This window comes from Chiloscyllium plagiosum, chromosome 19 (genome assembly GCF_004010195.1).
Source record: "Chiloscyllium plagiosum isolate BGI_BamShark_2017 chromosome 19, ASM401019v2, whole genome shotgun sequence".
NCBI classification, from domain to species: Eukaryota; Metazoa; Chordata; class Chondrichthyes; order Orectolobiformes; family Hemiscylliidae; genus Chiloscyllium; species Chiloscyllium plagiosum.
The window spans coordinates 30,896,668-30,909,518 of NC_057728.1; the positions used below are offsets into that span (position 1 = coordinate 30,896,668).

At 39.2% G+C, this 12,851-nt stretch overlaps 1 protein-coding gene across 1 annotated transcript in view; it reads left to right on the forward strand.

Annotated features, from left to right (window-relative positions):
* The first annotated feature begins 1,329 nt into the window (after window positions 1–1,329).
* Window positions 1,330–12,851, forward strand: part of mrps35 (mitochondrial ribosomal protein S35) — a 38,644-nt gene continuing 27,122 nt past the window's right edge. Inside the window, exons 1-4 of the mRNA XM_043708880.1 lie at window positions 1,330–1,544; window positions 5,144–5,193; window positions 6,130–6,297; window positions 9,132–9,204. Of these exons, the coding sequence (XP_043564815.1) occupies window positions 1,427–1,544; window positions 5,144–5,193; window positions 6,130–6,297; window positions 9,132–9,204 (409 nt within the window). The 5' untranslated portion in view covers window positions 1,330–1,426. The remainder of the gene's footprint in view (window positions 1,545–5,143; window positions 5,194–6,129; window positions 6,298–9,131; window positions 9,205–12,851) is intronic.

Here is a 12,851-nt window from a genome sequence, read left to right on the forward strand (position 1 = left end):
AGGTCCAGCATATTACAGTGTAAAGTATAATTTAGTTAAAAATCGTAAATGTTTATCTTTTGAAAAAAAAGCAACTTTTTACTTTTATATCAAAACTTGACTTTTGAGAGCTTATACTCTGCAGATCAGCCAACTGTTGTGAAGTACAATCAAAGAAACTTCAACTATGGGATTCAGCAGGTTTTGCTGATGACAAGCAAGTGAGTGCTGGTGGTGGATCTGGGGTACAACTTCTTGTGATGACAGCAAGTGGGGGAAGCAGTGCTGGCATGAGTTAAAAGAACCAAAGCTTGAAACTTTTATCATGCTTCAGCTGACCAACTCCGTCCTATTCAAGCCATCCCTCTGAGACTCCCTGTTCCATTTCCCATAGGATGTTCTCAAAATATGAGACAAAAGGCACGCGATTCAGGACAGTCAAAATAAGAGGAAATATTTGAAAATAGTGGAAATTGGTTACCCTGAATTTCTTCTGGTTTATGAGATGGCGGTGTTGGCATATTCCTTTTTCTGTATGAACTAAAATAGCTTCCAATTTAATTGGCAATTAAGGGGGTGGGGGGGGGGGGGCATCTTACATCAGCAACAAAATTATCAATATTATAGAATCCCGACTGTAGAATAAGGCCCAATCAAGTCCACACTGACCTTCCAAAGCGTAATCAATCCAGACCCATTCCCCTACCCTATTATACTCCATTTACCCCTGACTAATGCACCTCACCTAGGCATCCCTAGTCCTATGGACAATTTTGGATGGCCAATTCACCTAACCTGCACATCTTTGGATTGTGGGAGCAAACCCACACAAACACAGGGAAAATGTGCAAACTCCACACAGTCACTGGAATCAAACCTGTGTCCCGGTTACTATGAGGCAGCAGTGCTAACCACTGAGCCACTGTGCCATCCCAATATATCTGGTTACATCTTGAGGTGGAGCTGAGAAGATATGTTGAAAAATGATGAGCTTCTTTAATTCAATTTAGCTTCCTTCATATCTTTATACCAATGTCTGCGTAACCCGCCTTCTCTCCTATTTTTCTGCTGTCAAAACACTAACGCTGGTCTTCTCGCACAAATTCTAGGCGTCTTGGGAGTCAGGCATCAAAAAGGAAGAGAATGGGAAAACACTACTATATTTTCCGTAAATGTTGACATTGACAACATCAGAAATGCACGGGGCTTTGACCGAATTTCTTCGTCGATAAGATTCTGAACTATACCTCGCACTGAACATTCAGGACACTTCACATAACATGACGCAGTGCCTGCTGCACGACGGGACACTGGAGGAGTTGGTGATTTACTAACGCCTGGTGCATTACGGGATACTGGAGGAATTAGTGATTCACTAGCGCCTGGTGTATTATGGGCTATTGGAAGAGTCGCTGATTCTAACAGTGGCCGGTGCGAGGAGACAGGGATGGCGATGAAATGTGTTTTGAGATCATTTGTTGTACGGAGTCGAGTGAATGGGCACCTTGGGGGCAGTGCTTTCTATTCTACTCATTTGTCGCCAACTCATACGACGTCGCCCGAAGGTAATCAGAGGGTCAGGCTATGAGAGGTTGGTTGTGAACAGACATAGCTCGGCTTCAGTCACTGGGTGGCTCACTCGAGAATTGAGGTTGGCGACCGATTTCAAACTGGGTTTTTCATGAACTAAGACAAGGCTATAATCACGACACCTCACATCGTGCTTCCTGTAATGCTGAAGTTTTAGCTTTATTTATTTTTTCTACTTTATACTGAATAGGACTTTTAATGATGAATTAACTTTTTGTTTGTTTTTCTGCTTTGTACCTAAAGATTTTAAACCTTTTGTAGCTAAGATGGTGTTGGGAAAGGTGATATTGTACACTTTTTTTTCACTGTATTTCTGTATACCTGAATTGAGTACACGTCATAAAGCTATAGAAATATACAGCATAGAAACAGACCCTTCAGTCCAACTCGTCCATGCCGCCCAGATATCCTAAATTAAACTAGTCCCATTTGTCAGCATTTGGCCCATATTCGCCGAAGTCTTTCCTATTCACATACCCATTCAGATGTATTTTAAATGTAATTGTATCAGCCTTCTCTACTTTCTCTGGTAGTTCATTCCATATACACACCACTATCTGAAAAGGTTGCTCCTTAGGTTCCTTTTAAATCTGTCCCCTCTTACCTTAAACCTACACCCTCTAGTTTTGAACTCCCTTACCCTGGGGAAAAGATCTATTCACCCTGTCCATGCCCCTCATAATTTTATAAACTTCTAGAAGGTCCCCCCTCAGCCTCCCAAGCTCTAGGGAAAATAGGCCCAGCCTATTTAGCTCAAACTCTCGAACCCTGGGAACATGCTTATTAATCCTATCTGAACAGTATTTTTCCTATAGTATGGAGATCAGAATACATGAGATAATAAAATCTAAATCTAATTCTGTAAGGACTCCATTCCATGTTCTCAGATATCATTAACTGTTCCATTGATAACATCTTACACGGGAGTACGTCCAGCATATATTCCTGTGGTCTGTGGAGTCCTCAGCTGTGTCTGACCCATTTCCCACAGTTCTGGCATCACCTCTTTTCCCTAAGAACAATATATGTCCCTGTCCTCACTTTCCACCCCACCAGCTTGTGTATTCAATTCTCTGCCATTTTCTGCCAACACCAAGTGCACCTCTCCCTCTGCCCTTGTCAGCAATCCACAGGGACCATCCCTTCCATAATACCGTGGTTCACTCTCACTCATAACACATCTTCACCCTGCTTAGCGCCTTACCAGACAATTTCAGAAGACAGAATGATTGTCCAAGATACTGAATGTGCCTTCCAGATGATGTAACTGTTTATTTGCACTTTTTATCTAGTCCACTGTATTCATTGCTTGCAATGTGGTCTCCTCAATATTTGCAAAATCAAATGCTGGCTAGGTGACACTTTGCAGAACGCCGCTGCTCTGTATACATGTAAGAATGATCCTGACCTTCTAGTGATTTGCCTTTTTAATATATCATTTTGCTTTCATGCTAACAATGTCACATTAGGCCTGCACCATGCTCTGCTGAATCCTAGTGCAAGGTGGAAGAACAGTTCCCCATTTTCCACGTAGGTACTTTACAAAGACTCACTATTGAGTCCAATAACTTCAAAATACGAACACTGTCCTCCATTTTGAGTGCATACTCTCTTCTTCTCCCACCTCATGTTCCTTGTTGTTTACTCTCAGAAGAACTAATCTATTTTCTATTATTCACACCTACCATTGACACTTAGTGAAAAGATATAGAACATAGAACAGTACAGCACAGAACAGACCCTTCAGCCCACGATGTTGTGCTGACCATTGATCCTCATGTAAGGTAAACCTAATGTATGAACCCTCAAATTTCTGTGACCATATGCATGTCCAGCAGTCTCTTAAATATCCCCAATGACCTCACTTCCACAACTGCTGCTGGCAGCGCATTCTATGCTCTCTCAACTCTTTGCGTAAAGAACCCGTCTCTGACATTCCCTCAATACTTTCCGCCAAACAGCTTAAAACTATGACCCCTCGTGTTAACAATTTCTGCCCAGGGAAAAAGTCTCTGGCTATCAACTCTATCTATGCCTGTCATTATCTTGTACACCTCAATTAGGTCCCCTCTCTTCCTTTTTTCCAATGAAAAAAGTCAGAGCTCAGTCAACCCCTCTTCATAAGATAAGCCCTCCATTTCAGGCAGCATCCTGGTAAACCTCCTTTGAACCCTCTCCACAGCATCCACATCTTTCCTATAATAGGGCGACCAGAACTGGACACAGTATTCCAAGTGCGGTCTGACCAAAGTTTTATAGAGCTGCAACAAGATCTCACGACTCTTAAACTCAATCCCCCGTTAATGAAAGCCAAAATACCATATGCTTTCTTAACAACCCTGTCCACTTGGGTGGCAATTTTAAGGGATCTATGTACCTGCACATCAAGATCCCGCTGTTCCTGCACACTGCCAAGAATCCTGTCTTTAATCCTGTACTCAGCTTTCAAGTTCGAACTTCCAAAATGCATCACTTCGCATTTATAAATGCAGACTATTGTTAACACTTCATTGTTTTTTGCCCTGGGTACTCTCACTATCTGATCCAGTTGCTGTTCCTCCCTCTTTGGTAAGAGCATAAGTCATTTCTTCTCCAGTCCCCTTAAGTTCCGAAGGAGAGTCACATTGGACCCTGTTAATTTCCATCTCCACGTATGCGGCCAAACCTGCTGAGTTTCTCCAACGGTTTTTGTTTTTATTTCTTTTTCGGATGCCCAGTATCTGCAGTACTTTGCTTTGTCCAATCAACTGTGTGAAAAATAAGTGACGGATACTTTTCTTAATTGACCATGATGTTGCTGTGCTGCTCTCTAACTCAACATAGTCTTCCTCTGAGAAACACGTATCCAACACCCCTCCCCGACAGAAATAATGAGAAGTCCCTCTTCACAACCTCTTACCCTCCCACCCACTAGATCCAGCCTGTTAATTGCTAACCATCCTATAATTGAGGCAATATACTATCAAAGGATTCAGACCCAGCCTTGCAACATGGGCTCATCTCCATTGTTGTTATTTTACTTAAATTACTTAAGTTAAATGTAAAATTTTAAACCATTACACTTTTGAACTATGGGGAGCGGCTGAATAGGCTGGGGCTTTTTTTTTTCCTTGAGCATTGGAAGGTTTATGAAATAATGAGGGGCATGGATAGAGTGAATGGCCAAGGACGTTTTCCAAGGGTAAGGGAGTCCAAAACTAGAGGGCATAGGTTTAATGTTTAAGGAAATCCTTTAGGAAAGCTTTAAAAGGGCCCTGAGGGGCAACATTTTCACACAGAGGTGGTGTGCATGGAATGAGATGCCAGAGGTGGTGGAGGTGAGTACAATGGATGGTGGAGGTCAGTACAATTAAGACATTTAAAAGGCATCAGGTTTGGTACATGAATAGGAATGGTTTAGAAGGATATGGGCCAAATGCTGGCAAATGGGACTAGGTCAGTTTAGGAAATCTGGTCAGCGTGGACAAGCTGGACGGAAGAGAATGTTTCCATGCTGTATTACTCTAAATGTCTGTATATTTGAAAGTCTCATTACTTTCCATATCTTTCTGTAATTAACTTTTTATTTCTACAGCAGTAACAAGAAGCAAAAGAGCATCTCCAAAACAAAAACAAAGGAGAGAGGTAAACATGCATTTTCAACCATGTTTAAGAATCATAGAATAGTCCACAGAAAATTGGCATGACAATTCAGTGATTTTAAAATCTTGACCATTGCCTAAAGAATACAGAGTGGGAGGGGTAGTAACTGATTTCTTATTGAATTGTTATTGATCTTGATGTATTCATTCTTACTCTCTTCATCCATTGTATGGACTGGGCTAGTCACAAATGATATGGCTACTTGTTCAAGGACTTAGTATTCAGTGTCAAGTGCTTCAACTTCTGACTTTTCAAAACCACTTTATTAAGCAGCAGCTAATAAGGTGATGGAATAATTTTCACCTTTTTTTGTTGTGTTTGCCTGCAACAATACTGAAGGCTCAAGACCTTCAACAAAAAAGCAGTTCTCTTGATCAGCAACTCACCTGCTGGTTTAATTATCTGTTTCTACTACTAACAATGTGCTGTGTCAATGGTGTTACCACCTACAGGAATTATTGAGAATATTCATCAAGACTTCTTCAGCAGCTGTTCCAAATTTGTGATTTCCACTAGTTTTTTTTATATAAAAACAAAGTTAGCAAGTGCATGGGATCATCATGTCTCCAAGTTTCCAGTCAGTTAAAGTCCTGGAACATGTGACCTAACAAACAGTATTTTGTGAGCACTTTTACTAAAGGGACTCCATTGTTTCAGGAAGTAAACCCAGCACCGCCACTTCAGCAGTTAGCGGCAGAGATAAATATTGAATTTCCCAGTGACGTCCACAATCTGAAACTGAGAAAAAAATACATTACTTCGGTTACTACAACATAAAACTACAACATTTGTTAGTAGTAAAATACCATATTTATACTTACTTATTTCAAAACTTGATTAATAAAATTGCTAATGTGAGAAACCAAAGCTTTTTAAAAATATTTAATGAAGTTTTAAAACAATATTTTGCATTTTTAGCCAGTACCTCCGAGGACTGAAAAGATGGAAGTGGACCAGAATTGGTGCAATGTGTACCCAACAGCAGCAGCATTTAAACCTTCTGTTGTACCGCTTCCTATTCGTATGGGCTATCCAGTAAAGAGAGGAGCCCCACCGGCCAAGATAGGAAACCTGGAATTAATAAAGGTGAGAATTAGTGTCTTTCTAGAGTATGCAAAGTAAAACTCCAAACAACAGAATTTGCTCAGATATTTTGCTTGAACTGTTTGAAATTCTGTGGAAAACATTAGTTGCCTGCAGTTTCAGCTTCTTAAACCTTGTGTTTGCACTTTTGCAATCTGGCTGTCTTGTGCCAATTATCTTTCACTTTCAATATCCTAGTTTCACAGAGAAGGGTGAAAATGCAACTCTTGATGAGTCTCTCTTTAGAAAATTGTCTTCTACAGCTTGAGATCACCAAGTCTGAGTGAAGCTTCCAGCACAAGCCCCAAGCTCTAGAAAGGAGACTAAACCAGTGGGGTGCACATATTACATAGATAAATGTATTAGCTCTGTTTTCGTCAATTAAATTATTGAGTGTTCTGAAATTCCACTGCAGGAAACTAACCTACATATTGTATCCAGCTCAAATTCACTTTCCAGTGATCTTAACCAGTTTTAAATAATTGGGTTAACGAACTTGCTGAATACAAAGCTACGATAGCGGTCACTATAGTTGATCGCAGGGATGAAGGGAAAGGCTCAACAAATGACATAAATCATCTGAGCCATTTGGTCATTTAGCTTTTAATATACTCTGGTGACTGAATATAGTCATTACTGAGAGCTAAATAACTTTGGCATTATGCTATTCATTGTTCCAATTTTGTGTCTAAGTAGAATTGTGAAAACATGTTTTCGGTAACTAAAACTATTGCAGTCAAGTTGCTCTTTTCCAAGTTAGATGTGAACGTACATAACATCTGATTGTATGTTCAGATTTCACGATATCTTTCGACATCCTGCGGTAAGAAATTATCCCATTCATGATCTTAAGCTTATTCAAAGGATATGTTTTGCATCTTTTTTTTTGTAACTGGAATCGAGAGTTGTACAGTCACTGCTTGCAGCTATTAATATATTTAAAAAGAAAACCTTTGCGTAGACTCACTATTAAAAAAAAAATGGGCAGTCTTGTCCAATAGCCAAGCTTCAAAAATATGTTGGATGAACTATCGCTTCTGACATTGGGAGTATATAATACTTGCCTTGATAATTATTTAACCCCTGAAAGATTTTGTAGTATATTTCTTTTTAAATCTTTGTGCCATTGTGACTGATTAAGTTGTTTGTTTCATAAATAATTTCTAGTGACTTTAAAACAGATGACTGTTTCCTAAATATGGTCATTACTGAGAGCTAAATAATCTTGCATGATGCTGTTCATTGTTCCAACTTTGTCTGTGAAGAATTGTGAATATTGATGAATATTGTGAAAACAACTGTCTAAAATTGTTGGTGGTAATTGCTGCAATGTTTAAATTTTCTTTAATCCCCATTTTAAAATTCTGCAAATTTAATTCTTCAAATAATATCTTTAATAACAATACTCAATCATAACAATCCTGATAATGACACTTGGTGGTTCTACCTTGTTTCTATTTCATTTGTACTTAAAAATTAGAAGCAGGAGTAGCCGTTCGACCCTTCAAGCCTGCTCCACTATACAATATAATTATGGCTGTTTCTCTGTCTCAGTGTTATATTCCTTCTTTCTGTTGAAGACATTAATATCTAAAAATGTCAGTTCCTTTCTTGAACGTACTCACTGACTCCCCAACTTTCCATGGTAGCAAATTCCACAGGTTGACCCATCTCAATCTTCTAAACTCTACAGAACTCAGGCCCAGTCAAACCAATCTCTCCTCATACAGCAGTTCTGCCACCCTGTATCAGGCCTGTTAAATCTTTTCTGCTATGCTTATATGGCAAATTGTATTCTCTGTTCGTTGGGAGAATAAAACTGCATGCAATACACCAGGCATGGTCTTGCAAAAGACCAGTGTAATGGCAGTAAAATATCCCTACTTCTGAACTTAAATCCTCTTGTAATGAAGACCAACGTACCATTTGCCACCTTAAACTTCCATTGGCTGGTGTACAAGGACACCTAGATCCCTTTGTACATCCACATTTCCTAATATATTACCATCTACGTAATACTATTTTTCACATCAAAGTGTGTGACATTTATTCATTTTATACTGCATCGACATGTTTGTTCACATACTCAACCAGTCTGGGTTGTCCTGAATTAAGTAGTGCCATTGACAATATGTAATGGTTTGCAGACTGCAATAATATCTCTGACCTTGTTGAGAATGACCTTTACTACCTGCTAAATCAAACCAGTTTATTATTTATTTATTGTCATAGAGATGTACAACACTGAAACAGATACACTTGTTCAACTTGTCCATGCTGACCAAATATCCCAACCCAATCTAGTCCCACCTGGCCCATAACTCTCCAAACCCATCTCATTCATATAGCCATCCAGATGCCTTTTAAATGTTGCAATTGTACTAGCCTCCACCACTTCCTCTGGCAGGTCATTCCATCCACGTACCACCCTCTGTGTGAAAAAGTTGCCCCTTAGGTGTCTTTTATATCTTTCCCCTCTCACCCTAAACCTATGCCCTCAAGTTCTGGACTCCCCCACCCCAGGGAAAAGACTTTGTCTATCTATCCTATCCATGCCCCTTATGATTTTATAAACCTCAATAAGGTCACCCCTCAGACTCTGATGCTCCAGGGAAAACAGCCCTAGCCTATTCAATCTCTCCCTATAGCTCAAATTCTCCAACCCTGGCAATAATCTTGTAAATCTTTTGTATAATGTCGCAACTCTCCGTCACCATTTCACGGCATAAAGTAAACCATGACATAGATTATAAAGATAGAAAATAAGGAAATAAAGTTAAATGTTTAACTTTACAGCTCAAAAATCCTTATATTTATTATTTATAAATGTGTTTCAGATTCCAAATTTCTTACATCTCACTCCACCTGCAATAAAACAACATTGTACAGCTTTAAAAGGTAGGTCACATGGTGAACCTGTAATTTATAGTCGATAGTTTTAAGGTATGGTTTACATTTTAGAATAGCTTGATATTTTTCTGCAGTAACTATAACGAGCTATCAGAATTGTAAGGCATTTATACAGTTGGCTTCCCTCAAAAAAGTTAATGACTGCATTTTAGTAGTCATGGCGTAATCAGAAGTCTTGCTCCAGAGTTTTAGCACAGAAATGTAGGCTGACATCCCAGTGTGTCCCTCAACAAGTAGTGCTTGGTGTGAAGCGCTTTCTGTCGGTGGACATGAGATGGAATTTTACAACAATGGGTTAATTCAATCATTCTTCAAAGGCTCAGTGGGAAGACTTGGTTAAGAAGTGCATTGAAAAATTTCCCTTTGCAACTGAGGGAGAAAGAATCTCGTTAACGCCAGAAGACATTGAGCTTTAAACTTGTCACTTTCTGTGGAGAATGCAGTTATAATGCATAAATGTGGTCTGAGTGTATCCATTTGGTGACACTGGGACTTTAAAGTGATTGCATTGCGGTTTGAGCATGTATATGCAATGTGCACAGTTCTAGATTCTGCATGGCTTTCTGTCATATGCAAGCATCCACACTCTGCTTGTTTACAAAACAGGTGCAGGATTGAAACAGGATTTGAATGGATCAGAGGGAGAGAGTGGATGGAATGCTAGAGGCAGAGGGAGGGGAATGGGCAGGGATTGGGGTGAATGGGTCTGTGGGGGTCGTTGAGTGAATGGACCCAACCTGATTTGTTTCTTGCACCGGGTCCATTCCCTTCTCGCATCCCATTTCTATCAGCCTCCTTGATGTTGTTAGTCATCCCAGTGAGGTAGACATGCATATGGGTACTTTTCAATAAATCTCAGTCACAAGCATATGCACAAATGTCTCCCGAGAGTCTGCTCCTCAGTATTGGCAAATGCAAAGAAGTTAAAGGAAGATACCTTGTCCATTGTTCAGTGTATTTGTTGCCTCCTAAATAATGTTTAGTTGATGTTGCTTTCGGTTTTATCTACTATATAAGTTTTAAAATGAAATCTTGAGGTTTGTTGCATTGATTATTGGAAACTCATAATGTAACAAAACAAAAAGCACTTTTTTGGTTCACTAATGTCTGTTTAACCATTTGCTTTCCTCTGTTTAGTGGTTTTCTTTAAATGCTGCTGTGCATACAGCTGTGTCAGTTTGCTAGTGTTCACTGTGATTAAATTTGATGTTAATTTGTTTATTGCTGGTGCTCTTCTTAGAATTTATTTAACACACTCATGCCCCTAATCATATGCACAAACTATTCTGTATACCATGTTGGGCCTGTCTTAGTGCCCTTGTATCATCCTCTCAACTTATATTCCCATCTAGTTTTGTGTTATCAGCGAATTTGGAAATATTACATTTGATCCCTGAATCCAAAATATTTATATAAATTTTTAATGCCAGTGGCTCCAGCACTGATTTTTGTTTGATCCCACTTATAACAATCAGCCATTCTGAGAATGACCCAATCATTCCTACTTCCTGTTTTTTGTCCAAACCAGTTTATTACCCCAGTCTCCAGTGTTATAATTTTGTTTACCACACTCTTATGTGGAATCTTTACCAGAAGTATTCTGAATATCCAGGTAGTCACATTCTGCAGCTCTCATTTATCTATGCTACAAGTAACATCCTCAAAAAGCTCATACAGGTTTGGCAAACACAATTTCCCTTTCATAAAACCAAATTGACTCTGCCAATCACATCACTGTTTTCCAAATATCTAGTTACTGCATCCTTTATAAGTTTTAACATTATCCTTGCTACTGCTACCAAACTAACAAGTCTATAGTTCTCAATGTTTCTCACTCCCTCTCTCCCTCATTAAATACTAGGGTTACATTTGTTACTTTTCAGTTTACAGAAACTTTTCCAGAAGTTATAGAATTTTGTAAGATAATTATCAGTATCATCTAATTTATAGCCACCTCCTTCAACAAGAAAGGCAGGGATTGATCGAGGATAGTCAGCACAGATTTGATAGGGAGAAATTCTGTCTAACTAGTTTTTGAAAAGGTGATTAAATATTTTGAGAGCAGTTCAATTGATGGTTTACGTGAACTTCAATAACGCTTTTAACAAAGTCCCAAGTGGAAGGCTGGTCCAAAAGGCAAGAGACCATGGGAAAACTGGATCCAAAATTGACTGGTGAATAGGAGACAGTGTGTGATGTTGAAGGGCTGTTTTCGTGATTGAGGTTTGTGACCAGTGTGTACCACAACGATCAATGCTGGGACCCTTGCTGTTCATTATGTGCATTAATAACTAGAATATGAATTGAAAGGTATAATTAGTAAGTTTGCATATAACCATAAAATTGATGGTGTTGAAAGTAAGAAGGATGGTCTCAGGCTACAGTCTGATAATAGGAGAAAGTGAGGACTGCAGATGCTGGAGATCAGAGCTGAAAAATGTGTTGCTGGAAAAACGCAGCTGGTCAGGCAGCATCAAAGAAGCAGGAGAATCAACATTTCGGGCATAAGCCCTTCTCATTGATCAGCTAATAAATTGGGCAGAGTGATGTAAGATGGAATTTATTCCTGATAAGTGAGAAGTGATGTATTTTGGAAGGTCGAATAAAGGACATGCACGTGAATGGTAGGTCATTCAGGAGTACTGAGGAACAAAGGGATCTTGGTATAGATCACTGAAGGTGTCAGCACAAGTAGAGAGATTGGTGAAGAAGGCACACAGGATGTTTGCCTTCAATATGCAGGCATAGAATATAGGAGCATAGAATATAGGAGCAAGAAGTCTTATTCCAGCTTTATAAAACGTTTGTTGGGCTTCAGATGGAAAACTGTTTAGTTCTGGTAGCCAAACTATCAGAAGGACGTGATTGCACTGGAGAGGGTGCAAAGGGAATTCACCAGGATGTTGCGTGGGATGAAATGTCTAAGTCATGAGGAGACTGGATAAGCTCGATGTTTTCCTTGGAACTCAGGAATCTGATTGAGGTATACAAAATTATGCAGGTTATAAACATAGTAGATTGTGAGATTCATTTCTCTGTGGCAGGTGTGTCTAAGACCAGATGGCATAAAATGTTTGGTGAGGAGAAAGTGGTTAAGAGGATATCTAGGCAAAGTTTTTTTCACCCAGAGGGTGGTAGAAATATGTAGTGCGCTGTCCGAGATAATGGTGAGCTATGTACTCTTGTAATATTTAAGGAGTTTCTGAATGAACGTTTAAAATGCTAGTGCATAGTAGGCGACGGATCAAGTACAGGTAAATGGGATTAGTGTCATTTGGTATTTGCTAGTTGACATAGACATGATGGGCTGAAGGGTCTGTTTATATGCTGTATAACTGAACAATCTGGGATTAGCTCATCAGCTCCAATCCAGTTGAAGTTTTTGAGTTCTCTGTCCTTAGTGATACTTATTTCATTCACTTGCTCATTTTTGCAACTCTCTTGGTTTGTTAGTGTTTCTGTGCCTTTAGTTTTTCCACTGCAATCTATGTCTTTTATTGTTTTAAGCAAGTATTTTGGTATAATGTAAAATCTACAGTTTATTCCATTATTTGGTTGCAAGTCATAGTAGCATGATACTGTATTGCTGGAAATTGATAACATTCTCTGAGAATATAAATATAGCTTTTCAATATTGTTCACATCTT